This window comes from Cydia fagiglandana, chromosome 14 (genome assembly GCF_963556715.1).
Source record: "Cydia fagiglandana chromosome 14, ilCydFagi1.1, whole genome shotgun sequence".
Classification (NCBI taxonomy): domain Eukaryota; kingdom Metazoa; phylum Arthropoda; class Insecta; order Lepidoptera; family Tortricidae; genus Cydia; species Cydia fagiglandana.
The window spans coordinates 2715715-2735184 of NC_085945.1; the positions used below are offsets into that span (position 1 = coordinate 2715715).

General features: G+C 36.6%; 1 protein-coding gene across 1 annotated transcript; it reads right to left on the bottom strand.

Annotated features, from left to right (window-relative positions):
- Nucleotides 1-242: 242 nt before the first annotated feature.
- Nucleotides 243-4717, bottom strand: LOC134670493 (uncharacterized). The gene is made up of 4 exons (XM_063528313.1): nt 4648-4717; nt 2712-2869; nt 1820-1945; nt 243-335 (listed from the first exon to the last, which is right to left on the bottom strand). The coding sequence occupies exons 2-4, from the start codon at nt 2811-2813 to the stop codon at nt 243-245; spliced, it is 321 nt and encodes a 106-aa protein (XP_063384383.1). The 5' UTR covers nt 2814-2869; nt 4648-4717.
- Between the last annotated feature and the right edge of the window lie 14753 nt (nt 4718-19470).

The window sequence follows — 19470 nt, forward strand, 5'->3', positions numbered from 1 at the left end:
GACTTTTCTTGGTCTAATTCTAACTCTCTATCATCTTCCAGCGGGAATGTTAAAAGACTTAACTATAGTCGTGAGGATCGGTTATCTTATCTTATCGTAAGTCAGTGGAGAAAGAGAAGAGTCGTGGAATATAAGAGAACTTTCTATGGATTCTTCTATTTCTATTCATTCAATGGAAAGTATAAATAATTAACTAAAATTTCAGGCTAATCGCTTTAATGTTACTTGAAAAATAATAATAATTAAGCTTTTAAATGCAACTCTGGTGCATATTTGAAAATGCATGTAGTTATTTCGTTGCCAAGCTCGCACGGCGTCGATTCCACGTGGTTTACCTGCAATCATGTTTCAAATTAAATTACCCCGAGAATAGTAGGTATGTACATAATAAATAAAATTTTACCTAAAAGTAGCTAAAATCAACCTAATATTTTATTTAGGCTAGCAGGCCAATCCGAACGTACACTGATACCATAATGACATCATTCTGATGTCAGTTGGTGACCACCGAGGTCCGGCTTCTACAGGAAGTTTCCCATTCCAATAACAGCTCTTTCCCACTGACGTCCAGTTTTTTGCGGGTACGGTTTTCTGCAGGATACCGTTTTCTGTAGTATGCGTGCAGTATCTCGTAAACAGAATGCTAGTGTGAACGTTACTAGCACGTATACTACTATAATCCTGCAGAAAACCGTACCCGCAAAGGCCTCTAAAGGCCTGTGCACACCGGCTTGTGTGTGCGTGACGTGCACGTGCGCGTGCGTTAAAATGTTGGAGCCGCACACGCATACGTTACGCAAGCGGTGTGCCCTCTCTCATAAGGATCTGAATACTACAACGCTGCACGCGCACGTGCACGTCACGCACATGCAGCCGGTGTGCACAGGCCTTAAGGCTGCGTTTCCTCTTTCAAGTAAATAGTATATTGAAAAAACCTACATAATAAGCAATACATGGAAAATTATAATGAAGGTATTTTATTCTCCAAATGCGAAAACAAACCACAATCTGTTTTTAATGACCCAAATTTTGCAAAAATTATCTATGCACATCAACGGAAAACTAATTAAACCTTCTAAAATGACATGAAAACAAGGTCACACACACGTCATTTGTGTTTATTTTTATTTCATACACGTTTGTATGATTTCCATCTATAGAGTTTAATATACCTGGCTCTCCCGGATATATATTAAACTAGCGACCCGCCCCGGCTTCGCACGGGTTAATAAATTATACACAAACCTTCCTCAAGAATCACTCTATTGATAGGTGAAAATCGCATGAAAATCCGTTCAGTAGTTTTTGAGTTTATCGCTAACATAGAAACACACAGACGCGGCGGGGGACTTTGTTTTATAAGGTGTAGTAACAAACAAAATGATAAAAAAAACTAAACGTTAAAATTAAAACTAAAATTTAACAAATCATAACAAGCTGTAGTGATGGCCCATTTAGATCGGTCAGTATGGGAAAATCTGAAATTATAAGACATACGATGATCTCTTCTTAGAAACAATGTCATCGATTTGAACGTTTTGAAAAATAAAACGAACACTATTTCTATTTAGATATCGAGTGTGTAGGTCTTAAGCAGTAAATGTTACTATGAAACATGATGTCTGAAATGAATAGAATGCATTGTTTTCATTTCCTTTAATTTATTATAGTAAGATTAGTAAGTTTTCGAAATGACTACCATTTTTTTCAATACAATGTTCAATGTTCGTTTTAGTAGTAAAATTGTCTATATGGTTGTCATGTTGTATGTGTATGATATAAGAATATGTTTTAAAATTGTCTCCAGAATGTATCTTACCTCCTTGTCGCAGTTTTCCGACACAGTTTTCATGTGTTCCATCTTCTTTTTGTTTCTAAACACGAGGGGTGTAACTGCCGCCATGAAACCATTCTTGGAATATTTGTTGCTCTTCACCACGCCTATCTATAAATTTGAAACCATATTTTCATTACAAACTTATCATAAAGGGACCTACGTTTGTTTTGTTTCCCTAGTTGTAATACGGATGATGACACATGTTGAATTTTATAACAAAATCTAGTAAAATAGATAACAAATGAGCTCATTATTGATGAGCTCTCATCAATGAACAATATTAAAGTTATATGTATATGGAAATAATACAAAAATACAGGACCTTCAAAGTTTTTTTTTAACTTCCAAAAAGGAAATAGTATACTTACTACTACTACTTACTTACTTAAATTCAAATTCAAAATATACTAAATTGTCTTTCACCTGTTAGTATCTGATCCTTTCGCATTTTCTCAAAGGTTAGCTGGAAGAGATCCCTTTTAGGGATAAGTTCGCCTTTGTACATAACATTTTTATTTTTGTTTTGTTTTTGTCCATTTTATGTAAACCTGTTTATGTGCAATAAAGTGACATACATACATACATACATATACTTTATTCATGTAGGCCTAGCAACGAGCTCTTATGAACTTACTTATAATTAGTGTTTATTCATGAGAATAATATTGAACTTTTGTATATGCTGTTACTTTAAACGAATATGCGGTGGGTAGGTACCAGGGTTGCCCACAGGGACCAAACAGTTTGGCACTTTGTTGATCTTTTTAAATGTCGGCGGCCGCGCCATTGCAAAAATAAGTTAGTAGTTTTTGGTTTTCAATGAGGTAAGATACGTACTACAGTGACTGAGTTTTGCCACTTTTTGAGTACCTACCTTCTCCAACAAGCACTTGATGATGCAAGCCGCCTTCTCAGGATAGGGCGGGTCTTTCCGGAGATACTCGAGGTCTTTCTCCGTCGCGTTGACTTTGGTCATGCAAGACCGCGCAGTGCTGATCAGGGTCTTGCGCACCACCGTAGTGAATGGGTTTTCTGTTAACAAATATAATAACGAATTAAGTATGTTTTAACACTAAAAATTATTACAATTAAAAGTTGTTATACTCGGGTCTTGTTTAAAAGTTTATTTCAAATCAAAAACACACTATTTAGAAATTTAGTTTGACACTTAAATTGTCAGAAACTTATTCTTCTTCTAGCAGTGGTTTAGAATAATAGGGTACTGATCAGAGTTTTTTTTTTTGTCTATTTTTAAAGTTATAGGGAGCTTCCAGCACGGGCGGCCTACAACTATTATTACTTTGTTTTATATTTTGCATGTAGTATATGTTCTCATGTAGTATAAGTATATAAAATATTGATCAGAGTTTAGTAGAGGTGGAAGGAGGATGGTAATAAAAATACAGTAATTCAGGGGTATGTTACTTTAAAATATTTACACTGATGATCTGGGGGAGACAATATGGCGCGTTAACACCAATTCGGTGTTAGGGTAGAAAAATAACACTTTATAGCTCAAAGTTGCTCGTCATCGTGTCTTATTTTAAATATAAGTGATAGATTGTCGTAGACTTTTAGAATTTGGAGGAGATACGGAGAATCCGGGAACTGGAGCCGATACTGCGGTGCGGATCTAAACAAAATTTATACTCGCAGATGACTTACCAGTTCGTACGTCGTCCTTGTCCACGATATCCAAAAGCGGTTTAGTAATTATATGTGTATTAGCGGGCGGAGACGTATATTTAAATATTCAACTGCAGGATTCTTGAATTATCCCAAGGAAATCCGTACACGATGCTTGATGCGGCAATTATTTTACAAGCGTGAAGTCTGTTGTCAGTAAGTCAGTATGTCAGCGTCATGTCTAAGTGGCTAGCAGTCACCGTAGAGTTTTTGATTTAAAATACGCCACCAATAAGAAATTGTCCACGTCATTTGTGATGCAGTGTCTATCATGAATTTAGGTAGATACCTGTCAGTAAATGGAATGTTGTGAAACTGTTGTCTTCATGATAAGGGCAATCGGCAATGTATGATCAGATCGATCAGCAAAGGAGTTCTCCAATTCAATTATTGACAAATTTTCGTTTAGTTTTAAGACAAATCCAATATTTTTGTATTATGTCGACACGAATACTACACCCGGTAAAAAAATATTACTACATTATATTAATCACAACAACCATATTAAAAAAAATATATCTTTGTTAGTTTCTAAAATAATTCAAAAGATTTTTGTGTACTATTAAGGGAAATTTAAATTTATAAAAAGTGGCAAAGTGAATTGTCGTTGGGAATCGAGATGATCGGGAATCAATTTTTGTATGTTTGTAATTTATAAAGTGTAAACCAGCGTTAATACTTCACTCCACTTATTATTTCAACACCTGAGACCAGCGAAGATTTTACACGTATACTTTGCACTAACCTCATGTAGTATAATATTACATAGGCAAATATACATTGAAAAATTTAGGGTAGAAAATGGGATTCGATCGATGTGGAAGGGCGGCACCGTCGTCGAACCCAAGCCATCTGGCGGTGGACTTAAAGCGGTGGCTTGTGCCTCGGATGTACATGATGGTGGCGCGTATAACGGCGATACAGTTCCTGCATTTCAGCCAGCCCAGTATGGTGCTTAGTGAATACTTTTCCTACACTACATCGAAGATAAATCGGTGTATAAACTATCATTATATTAACATAATTCTCTGTTTCAATAACGCATACGAATTGTAACAGGGATTTTAAGAAATGTTAGTATAATCCCAACTACATATTTATAGAAAACATATTAATTAACAAACCTCTTTCCTCCCCATTTACAAGCCAAGCCAGCTCGATGAAACACAAAAGTTTAAATCCCCACAAACCGTTCATTTTCCACGTTGTTTCTAGTAAAATATTCCGAACAAAATGATACAACAATTTCGCTGTACTTGATTGTTTTTGTCTGATAAAAATCTTTCTACCAATTTATTCGGCTATCGGGACGTGTGATCACTTCGTATCCGTTTTTGGGACATAATGATTGTTGATTTTGTAATTTTTGTACAATTGATTGTAGTCATTAGGTAGCGCTATCAAATAATGGATACTGGAAGTTTCTCTTAGGTTTGTAAAAACTATTTAATTGTTTGTTGTAGCTGAATATGTAGGTAAAAGTCATATCCCGGTTTAATGGATGTAAATTGGTTTGACGTTTATAAAGTGCGAGTAGAAGTGAAACTTACCTACTTAAAGTAGCGTTATGTATTTATAAATAATTATTATAATCGCTTTTACAATAAATTGAACTGAATTACTATTTGAAGTAATTTTAATAACTGTCAAAATAACATTAGTCGATGCCAGATATTTACAGTTGCAATAACTAAAACTCTTTTTTAAAAATACTTTAAGAATGGGTATCGTCTTGGGTCGTCCCATTCGTTTTTCGTCAAGTTCTTAAATTAGTCCTATTCTGCTGTCGTCACTCATTATACATTGAAAGCCACCGACGATTGTGACGAATGTAGAATGAATGCAAGAATGAAAGCAGAATAGGACTAATTCATGAACTTGACGAAAAACGAATGGGACGACCCAAGACGATACCTAAGAATGAGTAGCATTTGTTATTATGATATAGGCATTGCTGCTCAGCAATAGATATTGGTAACACTTACTTAATTGAGTCGATATTAACCAATTACCGATTTATCGAATGGGAAAATGGGACGGAAAGTACCACCATGGGGCGTAGGCCACGTCTACGCCTCGGCTAGTCTGTGGCCATGAGTATATAAGCCCATTCATAATAACACGTTCGCGGACGCTCAGTCACACCGTTTGGACACCTAAATTTTGTATGGAGATTTTGGGGCTGTTATAGCATTCCTGACACTGCAAATATATATTTTAGGTTTGTATATGACGCGTAATGCTATGCAAGGCGAATGCTATGCAATCCGCGTCAATATGAAGTATATTTTTTATACGCTATATGACAACAAATGCTCTACAATTCGGATGCATAAGCATGTCTGTCACATGACGTAGTCAAGATGTGATCTTATATGACATCGCATGTTATAGCATTCATTCATCGTGCTCGATGGACTTGATGGCTGAGAATTCTGACTGCCTAGAGTCAAGATCTTTGCTCTAAAGACTCATTGCTGGCGTCTTCAAACATGTTTCTACTTCTGTTTTGTTCCCTCATTGCTTATCATTGTCATATTGTGTCCATCTCATACATGCCCCATCCCAAGCACGTTCGCCATTCATTCGACCTAAAATTATGTGATACTACACATCCTGCGTTGGAGACCGCATCATATGTCTGAAGAATCTAAAGGCCCACTCATGGCATATTGCAGAGAGCCGAAAGGGCAATGTTGAGCTCTCTAAAATAGAGTGGTTTGTTTTTCTAGCTGTTCAAGGTATACGCAGCATTTTACGCCAACACCACATCTCAAAAGCGTCAATCTTGTCCGCATTACACTTTTAGAGTTCCCTGTAAGGCACCGCCGCGTTAAGTTCTGGACGTAAAGCGTCCACTACTTTTCCTGTCAGGCGATGATTCACCCAACTTTATATTATTTTTCGAATGCATCTGCACCAAACATAAGGCGTGAAATATACAAGAATTATGCCACAATACTTGTCATAAAGGTTCTTACCTTGTAAGAGGTGATGATCGAGCGCCAGCAGGCTTATAATTCACAATTATACCATCAAAACTATGACTAGTAACGTAATTACTTGAATGATAGGTATACACATTCATGCCTCACTTTTTCACATTCACCGTTATCAAAATTTGATTGTAGCACAATAAACCACTAGTAAACATGTTCGTTTATTAAACTACATTGAAAAACTTAAAGAAATTGTAAGAAAAACATTAATAATGATTTTATAAAAATCCGTCAAAATCGCTATCGCGCACGAAAATCACCCAAATTTCATGTGTCCACTCCCACAAGTGAGGTTCATAGGGATATACACGGAGGGTTTGGTTATGGTACACGGAACCAGGCAGGGATAGACATTCTGAATTTTGCTAGTAAATACAATTTTAAAATAATTAATACCTTGTTTAAGAAAAAAGAGGAACACCTAATAACGTACAAATCTGGAAACTCATCAACTCAAATAGATTTCATAGTTGCATCCCAATCATTGAGTAAAAGGTATAGGGACTGTAAGGTTATACCCGGGGAGGCACTAACCGCACAACATAGGCTGTTGGTGGCGGTCCTGGACCTGCCGAGACCCATATGGACTCCTATCGATAAAACCGAGCGCATAAAATGGAGAGAGATGCACAGTCGCAAAGGTAGTCAATTCATCGAGAAAGTCAGAACATACCTAGAACAGGACATCACCAGAGATAAGCCAGCTGATCAAATGTGGGCAGACTTTGAATTATTCTGTCAAGATAGCGCTAAGGAGACTTTAGGGATATCTAAAGGATACAGGGGCATCACTAAAGATACGACATGGTGGAATAGTGATATAAAAGAAATTCTAAGAACCAAACGAGAGGCATTCAAGCTATGGCAAAGAACTGGTCTCGAAGAGGACCGGGAGAACTATAAGTCACTAAAAAGTATCACTAAATCAGCAGTAGCACAGTCAAGAGCGGTATCAAGAAAAGATATCTATGAAAGACTGGAAAATGCCCCTGATGAAAACGCCATATACAAAATAGCTAAAGAGTGACATAGATCCACATTAGATACCAAGTATAACAAATACATTAAGGATGACCAAGGTAGGCTGATGACAGACAACAAAAACATAAACAACAGATGGAAACAATACTATGAAGTACTCCTGAACGAGGAAAATCCAAGTGAACCACTACCTACGATGCCTCACTGTGAAGGTCCAATTGATTGTATTACGCCATCAGAAATAGGATCTGCCCTACGTCAAATGAAGTACCATAAATCTCTCGGCCCGGATAATGTACCTGCTGATATATGGAAACTATTAGGCGTAGAGGCACTACCTTGGCTCACAGACCTAATGAACAAAATACTAATACAGCGACAGATACCACCCTCCTGGAGAAGAAGCTACCTATGCCCTATATTCAAAAATAAAGGTGACATCGCAGACTGTAATAACTACAGAGGGATAAAACTAATGTCGCACACCCTCAAGTTGTGGGAGAGAGTCATTGGTGCAAGGTTAGCAGCCATAACGGAAACAACTGAGAACCAGTTCGGCTTTAAAGCAGGGAGGTCTACAATGGAGGCCATACAGACTATTAGGATTCTTATGGAAAAATATAGAATGAATAAGGAGAATCTGTTTATGGTCTTCATTGACCTGGAAAAGGCGTTCGATAGGGTCCCAAGAAACCTAGTGTGGCAATCACTGCGAGCGCAAAAGGTACCTGAGGTCTATGTCAGTCTGATACAAGATATGTACCGTGACATCAGCACACAAATCCGTAGCCCCGCGGGTGTAAGCGATCCATTCCTGGTCAAAGTTGGAGTACACCAGGGATCGGCTCTAAGCCCTATGTTGTTTAATCTAACAATGGACTATATAACCCGGGAAGTCCAAAAGGAGATACCATGGAACATGTTGTATGCTGATGACATCGTGCTAATAGAGAAAAGTGCCTCAGAACTTCAAAAAAGTTTCGATCAGTGGATGTCGGAGATTGAAAGACACGGTCTACGAATCAGTCGCACGAAAACAGAATTTATGGAATGCGACTTCGGAGGTTCCGAACCAATCGGCTGCGACATAACTATCGACGACAACAACTTACATAAAGTGTCCCGTTTTAAGTACCTTGGCTCTGTGTTAACGGCCGATGCACGCATAGATGAAGACGTGAGTCACAAAGTTAACACGGGATGGTTAAAATGGAGATCGCTGACTGGGGTACTTTGTGACGCTAAAATGCCTATTAAAACCAAAGGCAAAGTATTTAAGACTGTCGTCAGACCAGCTATGCTGTATGGCTCTGAATGCTGGGCCGCCTTGAAGAAACATGAGCAACAACTTCATACAGCGGAGATGAAAATGCTTCGCTGGGCAGGTGGCGTAACACGCTTAGACAGAGTGCGGAACGAATATGTACGAGGATCCTTCAAGGTGGCACCTGTAACTGAAAAACTCAGAGAAGGGAGACTCCGATGGTATGGCCACGTAATGAGACGGGACGACAACTACTCCGTGAAAACCGTGCTCAATATTGCCACCAAGCAAAGTACAAGGGGCAGACCTCCGGCCTCTTGGTGGTCCACTGTCAAAAGAGACCTGAAGACGCAAAATATCCCACCACTGACAACACGGGACAGATTGTCCTGGCGCAGACGCACAAGAAGGCCTGACCCCAAATGAAGTTGGGAATAGGGCAGGATGATGATGATGACTCCCAGACGTACCTGCCGGGCTACTACTAGACGAATGCTATAGCAGGTGCGTCACAGAAAGGGGGGCCCAATTGGAGACGTCACAGGATAATTTTTAACTTCGATAAAACTATGTAATATGGCAGTATGCAAACTTTGATTCTGGTGACTGGTAGAGGAAAAGTTGGTGAATAATATTATACTGTGGTAAAGCGGATTGATAAGCATTTCAAAGCAGAAATTTAAAACGAATAACGGATGCTATAGCATGCGCGTCACCAGGAGTAGTGCAAAAACGGATGCTATGCAATCCGCGTCCGCGAACGTGATAATAATAAAAAAAGTATGGTTATGCTGTTAGATTGCAAAAACACGAGGATTCGACCCTACGTATTCTTTCAAATCGATATCGTACGTTCACGAGATATTTAGCGACGTGACAGACCTTGGAACGAAACCCTCAAAACGATCAACCAAGTATTCTAAATTTCGTTGAAATATACAACATACAAGTGCAAAGAACTCTAAACAGAGTCAAATAAGCCATTCGCAGCCAAACAATGTAATATTGATCGAATCGGGTACAAATTGCGACCGTTCATTCTGCTGAATACTGGAATTCATCACGTCTAGACCGAACCATACAAATACGAGTTTAAGCGTTAGCAAACTTAAATGTAAAAGCAGAAGGCTCAAATCAGTTTGGATTGGAAGTAAATGAGGGTTTTTGATTGTATATAAATGTGAATTTGAAACTTGCATTTCAGACGTATGTGAAATAAGTTTGTAACAAATAATAAGGGAATTAAAATAACAATGTACCTATTTTGTCTGCAATGTAGAATGAACAAGTAAATGAATCAAAAAATGTTGTATCATTGTTGTTGTTGTTGTATGTTGTGCTGTCAGCATTTTTGTGTTGGACACCGATGCGCTATGAGAACCTCGCCACCCCTTTGGAACAGTGAATGGCCGTCTTGTCATTACAATATCTTCTAGCACAAGTAAATGGAAAATTCCGAGAAAACTCTAAATATATCCTACCCTTTCCTCCACCACCCGCTTGTAGAATAGTACCCTACTTAATAGTTGAGCAAAGAAGAAACCTAACTTTAGGTCGCTCGAGATATATTTAGTCGCACCAAAACGTCCAAAACTTCTTTCGTGAATTTATGTTCGTGTAATGTTATTATTGCAATGCCTTTGGTTCTAACAACGCTCTTTTATATCATGCAAAACCTCAAAGGTTTCTTTGTTTAGCCTATATATTTTTATAAAATGGTTTTCGCTTATGTATTTGAGTTGATTTTTGAGTCTTTCTCTTATATTAGCTTGAAATTTGCCTTGCTCCCTTTTGTCATCTTCACTCGCTGCTGTTGCAAGTATAATCAAAGCTACATAACGCTTGGTGGACATTATGACGTAGTTAAAATATTTCTCTTTCAACCAAATTACCTTTTAAATCTGTTTCAAAGCCGGCTCTTTCTTCACTTTTGTAATCGTTTGCTGCCATATTTAAGAGGCCTGAGCTGATACAAGAAGCTCTTTAATTTGGTTTTACGCCAGATAGAGTGCAATGGCTGCTTCTTTGTATTCATTTCTGACGTTATAGTGCTGACGTGCTCGTTAATTCGGTATTACCTAATTGGTGTATGTTTAAATAAGCTGTTTGATTGAAAGCATAAAAGAGAAAAAGTTGATGCATAGTAGCTCGCAGCGTCGGATATGGAGTCCAGAAAATGACTACAATCACTTACTAAACACGTATACACAACAAGAAAATACTGTTTTGTAATCTTGAATGATAGTGATTAATAAAAAAAGGGTTAGCGACATGACATTGTTGATTGTATTTTCTAGAGTAAATTCAAATATAATATTCCATGAATAGTAGACAATAAAAGGAATGACAGTCATGTTAGTTTACGCTTGACTGTCATTCCTGCAGCGCTGATTTAATATGAGATGGCATCTCAGCGTATGCCAGTCGGTAGGTATAGAAAAGATAGCTTGCCCATATAAAATAATATCTTAGACGCTCATTCCGTATAATATGCCCCAGCTGTATATACTGTATAGGTTGCCAGATATGCACATTTTTTTACTCGACTACGCAAAAAGAGGTTTATTTCCCTATCTAATAACTAATGTGTTGTCTTATTAACATCGCCCAATGAATTGTACGGGGCCCAACGGACTCGCCCATTAAAACTTTTTCTCGCAAAAGTTTAATGTTCCTGGGATTACTAAAGTTTTTTAATGCACCCTACAGTACAGGACTATTTTCATTAAAAAGTTGAGGTTCATGCGGAATTATTGATCAGGCAAGGTCACGTCTGTGACCTTGACAAACAAATTCTACAGTGTAAGTAAATATTTGAATGAGTTTTGACGTATTTTTTTAGTCCATCAATCCTTAAACTTACCAGTCGTGGCCAACAAGCATACAGTCCCTAAGGGACAAGCTGCAACACCCGAAATTCCAGGAGTTGGTTTTTGAAGGGCGTGTTCGTGTAAAGATAAGGTTACAAAAATTTGTTATTTTTACGAATGAAAAAATATTAATTAAATACACGCCTGTCTTGGGCAGTCGTCTTTCTAAAAGTCAGTAGAGAAGTTAAAATGTTCCCGTATAGTTTAGATTCTCCTAATTTTAATCAAATACCGCACCATTAATCAAATACTACCAACTGTCAAGAGTGATTTTGACAGGAATGATGACCTTGAGGTAGCAATGTCTTAGGTATGCTTAATAATAAAAATGTCATCGTCCCATAAAAACATATAATATGTTTCTTATTGCAGGTATGTATATGTTCAAAGAATGTATTATTCTAGAATGTATACGAACCTTTTAAATTATAGAAAATTTACATTTAATAAACAACTAAATAGCGCTAATATTTAACAACGACGCGTGACAAAAGATTTTAATATTAAAAAACCCTTTCTCACATTTCTTTCCTTTTCCTTGTTATTAACCAAACTCTGGTTTTATCCGCTTTGCTGGCGATGGCGCAAAAACATTTTCTCATAAACGAATATTTATTGTTTTCATTGGCTTTTACTTCGCGGCCTTTTTTTCTTTTTTGTAAAGAATTGTATGGTGTATTGTCGACTACCGTCGCATTTTCAATTCAGGAAAATTTTCTTTGTCGTTAAATTGTGACTTCACCAAGTATTAAAAGCTTAAATTTGTGGTTGCTTTTTTATAAGTTTAATCTTTTTACGCCATAATTGTTTTGAAAGAACTGTATTAGACGCACAATGCTGACTCCGGTGTTAGTTAACTATTTATTAAAATAAAAGTGATATCAATTTAACTAGAAAACTCCAAATTCGATCCAAATTATCTACATAAAAACGGTCATATATATATATATATCTGTTTAAAGAATACCTAACTAGTTTTTCCCTGACTTTGATTATCATCATCATCATCATCATCATCATTTCAGCCTATATACGTCCCACTGCTGAGCACAGGCCTCCTCCCATGCGCGAGAGGGCTTAGGCTATAGTCCCCACGCTAGCCCAATGCGGATTGGGAACTTCACATACACCTTTGAATTTCCTTCGCAGATGTATGCAGGTTTCCTCACGATGTTTTCCTTCACAGTACACGAGGGGATATAACATCGATAAAATTTAACATCGACAAAACACGAAAACACGTAACCCGAGGTATAGTCCCCAAGATAACTACTGGTTAGTGGTTACGTTGCTCCTTTGTATAAGCTATGCTTAGCTTTACCCTTATATATAACTTATTCATACTGTTTTAATAACTATTTATCGGTCCTTTTCAATACACCGCATTTTAAAAACGCCGCACCGTTCCAATCAGCGGACATTGAGCGCTCGGAAATGACACAGTGATATAATACCATCCGGATATTGCCTCGGCATTCCAAAATGATGTAAGTACTTTTAACGTCAAAAATATTTGTACACATTTGAACCCTATTCCAATACGATAAGGCGAACAATGTATACATATTTTTGACATGAAGATGCAATTCATTTGTTACGTCCGGGTGTTCTGTCCGGATACCATGTTTTCGGTCAGCGATAGTCTTGGCAAAAACAACTCACTCTTATGTTGGCATTCGTATAAATAGCGGCAAATTCTTTTTGTTCTGGAGATATGGTTAGTAAAAAGTTGCAGCCGTATTTGTCTTTTTCTTTTATTAAGACAATTCTATATGATTTTGAGTCGACGAAGTTTTCAAAGGATTGATCTAAGACAGGACAACCAAGGAGGTGAAGCGAATCTTCGTTTATAATTTTGATACCATGGTGGATTATATTAACCTTGTCGGGACAGGTATCGGTGATAAAAAGTTCGCACTTGGAAAAATTTAGCGATAGGCCAATATTTCCATGTCTGTGTTAATTTTTTCTAGATCTTTGAAGACGGAAATCGCTTCTCCGCCGAGGGGCCCATCATCTAAATACCAAACGTTTAATTTTGAATTTAGTTCTTTAATGATGGGATGTATCGCGAGGCTGAAGATTGCTGCGGGTCGCCTTGTTGACATCCTACAGAAGAAGCCAGAACGTTGGTTTTATATAATAATTTGGAAGGAGAAATATTGTCTAGTTAAGCTGAAGAAATGATTTGCATAAATATATCTCGTTTCTATACAATTGCATTCGTAATTTTGTTTATGCATTATTGTCTTTACGGTGTTATCCTTTATCGTTAGTACACACTCGGTGAAACTATCGATTGGTACCCATAATATTTTACAAAACACCAATATATTCAAATTCAACAACAAAATCAAAATATATTAATGTCAAGAAATACAAACATTTTAATAAAAGCAGTACCTACAGTAATCCCCACACAAGGCTCAGCCTGTGTCGCGGGAATCTTAGAGAGATACCGAATACCGTAAACCGGGGTTACTTTGATCAATTTTAGAGTTTGGCACCATTTTTTGACGATCCTAATATACGTAAAAATATGAATTAAAAACATAATAATCGGTTTTTTCTCTTCTTTCCGCCTGCCAAATAAAAAAAAATTACGACTTATACTTTTTTCAGAAAAAAATAAAAACAAAGCGATCAAAGTTATATTGAGAATGGGGTTACTTTGAAACCACTTATTTTTTTGCTGACATTCTAAAGTAGACCCGCTAAAAAGCCCGTAAAAATAAAAAAATAAAAATCGGTTAAGTACTTTTTTAGTTATTTATATTTTTAAGGTGTGGGGTTACTTTGATATCATACAAAATGATACAAATTAGCAAAATTAAGCGCTTGTTTACTATAAATAGGTAACGTAGGAATTTAAGTTATCATCGCACTTAGCAACAGATATTTGAATTGCAAGCTTTTCCGTTTCAGTAAATTTGGTCTGTGCACCCGGGGTTTTGATATGTTGTACCTTTATACTTATTGTATAAAGTTCTATAAAAAATATTGTGTGCTTTCAATGCGGCACGAATAGATTTTGTGCCAATGTTTGCGAATGCATCATTAAGTTGTTCTACTTGGTATTTTTTGTAGTCTCGTTACCCGATATTTTTTTTTGTAATCTATGGCATTATTTCTATAAAAAAACAATGCATATTTATTTATTGTAGAATTAATGTCCTGGTGGGCTGGTGGCCTTACGCACGTATAATAAAACACTTAAAGCAAAGCCGCAGGATAAAATATAGCCAAATTCCACCCAGAAACTTAATTCCATACGACAACGGTATGGAAGAAACGGGTAAAAGAATATTTATAATCAGATAAGCAGTTTCAGAGATCAACTCCTAGATACAAATTTATAATTCTACAACCTCTAACTCTTCCACAGACTCAAACAATGCCTATTTATTACATTACTATTGAAAATAATACATAAAAATAATCGTAAACTGTCAAAATAATTCTTTAATCTTTTGATCAATTTCACCACGTATAAGTGATCAAAGACATCCCGACCCATGGATTCCCCGGCTAAGTGCGCATGAGGAGGTTGTCGAATTCAGGTATTTTTTTATAAACTCTCGAATCAACACTGATTAACGTAAGACACTATAAAATTACATGTATTAATTATTGCCACAAATACAGTCAAAGTTTTTCAACCAATAAAATCAGGAAGAAAAGCGTACCCGCCATTAATATTTTTTTTCTAGACGAAATAATAATATTACACTCGCATCCTCTTACTGCGCGGTGAAACAACTATCAGTGTTGCCAATAAAGAAAAAATTACTGCGAAGTTTTTGTTCAACTCGTTAAAACAAGGACTTTAGTAGCGGAGAGAAGTTGCTATCAAAGTCGACCCGCAAATCAAAGTAACCCCGGTTTACGGTATAGATTTTATTTCCATACATTTTTACTGACCTTGAGCAAAAATCGTATACGTAGGTACGGGGACCGTGATATTACGAAATTAACTTGGAAAAGAACCAGCAGTTTATTGAATGAGTGGATTGCATTTCTAAACAAAACGGCGTCGTATCGTTTCGGTGTTTATTTACTTTCCCGTCTGTTTGCCAAACGGGTAATAAAGTTTTCTTTGTTGCGTTCCTTTTCGTTGTTTTGCCGTTGAAGTTCTGAATGCGTAGATTTTTGTATTAAGTTATCTTAGATCTACAAAATAGTTCAATATAGCACTAATAGGAACATATACCTAATGTAAAAGAACATTAAATTTAATATCGTGCACTTTTACTTTGCCACTGTTTGCTTTTTCAACTACAGTTACAAAGTCTTGATGATAAAACTAATCGACAGACATAAACTTATGCCCTGGTTCAAAATATTTTAGGGCTTGATGGCATTAGAGTATCTAAAGAAGTAGGTAGCATCCCAGTTGTGGCCATCCCACAATGACCCCAATGGCCAATTTCCAGTAGGTACCGGATTCCTGTCCCGTCTTCGCATTCGAACATTTCGAACGCTTGTTGCCTTGTCGAATACCGCAATTGTCGGTACGAAACTGTCCCGGAATCCAGGAAAATTAATACACTTCGATAGGTAATAAGAAAATTATCGGGAGCAACGAAAATGACAACAACTGTATTAAAACAAAAGGTAAAAACGAAATACCATAAAGACATAGACAACAAAATGTATAAAAAGTATAAATAACATATAAAACCTTCTTACTCGTATATTAGTCCTCGACAGAAACAAATAGTCCACTTTTTGGGGTTGATGAAAAAAATCAGTATAAACTCAAGTCTGTCTCAAAATATAGATTAGAACAACAAGATACGGTAAGGTATCTGAATCTTTCATTTATCTATTGAAATTATATGCCTACATATACCTACAAGACATACAACGTACATACGTTGTAATTACATAATTGCGGTTATAAAATTTTGTCCACTTCGTGCGACAATTCACTTTCCATGTCCCCTCGTCTACTGTGAATCGAAACATCTGTCAACACGTGTACTGACTACGTAATATTAATTAGTGCATTACCGTGTAATGCCTAATGAATCGTGGCTGCCGATAAAATGAAGCTGTTCGGTTAGCAGCATGTCACGCATTATAATTTATGGTAACCACAATATGTTTAAACAAGTTGCTAGTTTACCAAACATTTATTCCGACAAATATGTGACAGTTTCTTATTGTTATTGTCTGGTCGTCTTGTGCCTTGGTCGGCTGTCTGTCGTGAACTAATATGATTTTGTCCTCTGGTTGTCATGTCTAATTTTGAATTTAAATGTCTGTGGTTCCAAAATATGTATGTCAGTTAGCTAGTCAGTCAGTCGGTCTATGTCAGGTCGCCACGGAAGTCGGAAGCCACGACACTTATGTAGGTTCTATAAAAGACTATCGTTATCTAGTATGCGTCGGGAACAGCGATCATCGACGTAATTTTGACAACGAAACATACTACATATCGGCTCGAACACAATACTATATTCAAATTACAATTGTGGCTAATTACGCAGATAGGTGGAAATTTGAAATGGTTCACTAGATTTAAGGAAATCGTGTCGCTGGTATCACACAAATTAATTATTTCAAATCGACTCCAATATTCTGAAGAACGATTTCATTTCGTCGGAGATATTCTATTTATGTCCCAAAGATGTTTGGATCGATTTAGAGGTCGTCCCATTATTTCAGTTGGTCTCATTGTCACAAACTATCGTCTATTCCTCTATCTGTTCTTGAAATATTTTAAGTGAACCTATAGTAGATTTGGATTGGTATTTTTTACAGTATCCCTTGTAGGTATTTCCTATCGGACATGATCCCTGAATTTGTGAAATAGAACTGAGGTTGAGGATCATAACATACCTAATTATTTTTTCTAAAAAGGTCAATTAATTTTTTTCAACGGGGTTGTTTTATGTGTTTTATTCTAACACCTATATTTAATCAATGGTATGCCTTAGAGATTTAAAGTATGGGTATTAAAAAGTATGGTTTGTATTTTATTTACGCCGAATTTCACAGAACCCATCAAATTATCTAACGCTGCGCTGAAGCTTTTCCCGTTTGTAGCATTTCCCAAGCTACGTACCTATTTTTTTGGTTAGCATGGTTTTCCAGCATTGTTAACAAGCTCGCATACCCAAATTTCACCTTGCAACGTATGAAAAGAAACGCAGTAAAATAAGCTAAGTTATTTACCGTAGCAGGCTTCATTGTTCTTTTGTTTTGCAACGTGTTCTCACAGACAATGCTGGCTTGGCTTTGTGTTTGAAAGTAGTATTGTGATATCTCTCCTTGTTAGGACTTACACGTGCATTTTGAATCTGAGACGGCGGATAGTTGGGTAGCAGTTAGATTGTTAAGGACTTTGTAGATCAATACAATACAATATTACTCTTTATTGCACACCTCAACACAGAAAACCATTGAAATACAGCAACTCAAGTAGAAGTAAACAACAGACGGTCTAATCGCTAAAAAGTGATCTCTTCCAAATAATATTACTTGTATCAATCAAATTAGCGTAAGTTTTAAATGAATAAATATTATCTTAGCATCATCATTCTCTTGCCTTTGTCCCATTCACTTGGGGTCGGCGCAGCATGTTTTTCTCTTCCACACCTCCCTGTCGCCCGTCATTTCATCATTCACTTGCGTTCGTTTCATATCATCTCTCACACAGTCCATAAATATTATCTTATCTTACCTTGATATTATTTCTCTTTTCCATAATAAGTCAGTTTTAAAGCTAATATCAGTAAATCCTAAAAATTTGGATTGAGAATAGACGAATGGCGCGGGTTGCGATGTGATCTGAATGTCTAAACGTATCACTTGACTTGATATTAGATTTCAGTTGTAGTAAATTATTACGATTTTTAACACGTTTGTACGCCTCGGCTACAACTTTCTCGATTAATCCGACCGTTTTTTTTACCAATTTGCTTTTTATGAATACTAAATAGTATAGGTAGGTACCTACTCTGCATTGATGCATAATATACGAATTTTGAAAAATTATATTTGTCAGCTTTGCAAGCTAAAGTTATTTTGTATTAACCATACAATGAACATTTATTTACAAAATGATATGAACAAAATGATAGTAAAATTAAAACTCAAATTTAACAGATCTTAAATTAACTTATAGGTAAAAAATGCTCCTCCATTATTTTGTATTAATTTCAAATATTAATTAATACTTCGTTTCCTCGGTCATCAATATTTTCCGAAAGCAAATACCAGTCTCCAATGACAAGTTATGACCCTCCTTTAACATTCTATTTTCGAACCGTATTTTAGAATTGAAAATTCCGAAGTGGCAATCTATAAGACTATGGGCACCAGTCCAAGTGCGAAGCGAGGGGGCCGTATATCACGGGGTATCACACCTCTTTGGGTGAATAGAGCCCACTTTGTAACTTGGAACTTTACGCTTGATCGATTAAACTATTGTGTAACTTAATTAAAAGCGAGTCAGAGCGTAGTAGTATTAAGTTTTGCAGTTTGTGAGGTTTGGTCAATATTTTGAGAGGAAAACACTTGAAAAGGAGGGGAATTCGGTAGGTAGCTGAAGAGTGGAAAATCAATAACCAAGCAGCTGACTTGTTACTGTGGGATTTATTTACAAACTGACATACAAAACATAAAATAGTCAAATATACTTCAGAATTTAAAACATGGAATCGTAGCAAAAGAACTTAACACTAGGCATAGATAATAATGTAAAATGTATCAAAACTATTTACAAATATACCCTTAACAACACTGATCGCACGGTTTGTGCGCGGAAAACATGTTTTAATTGAACGCACAGAGTGCGTAAATGTATTGAAGCGAAATATTAAATAC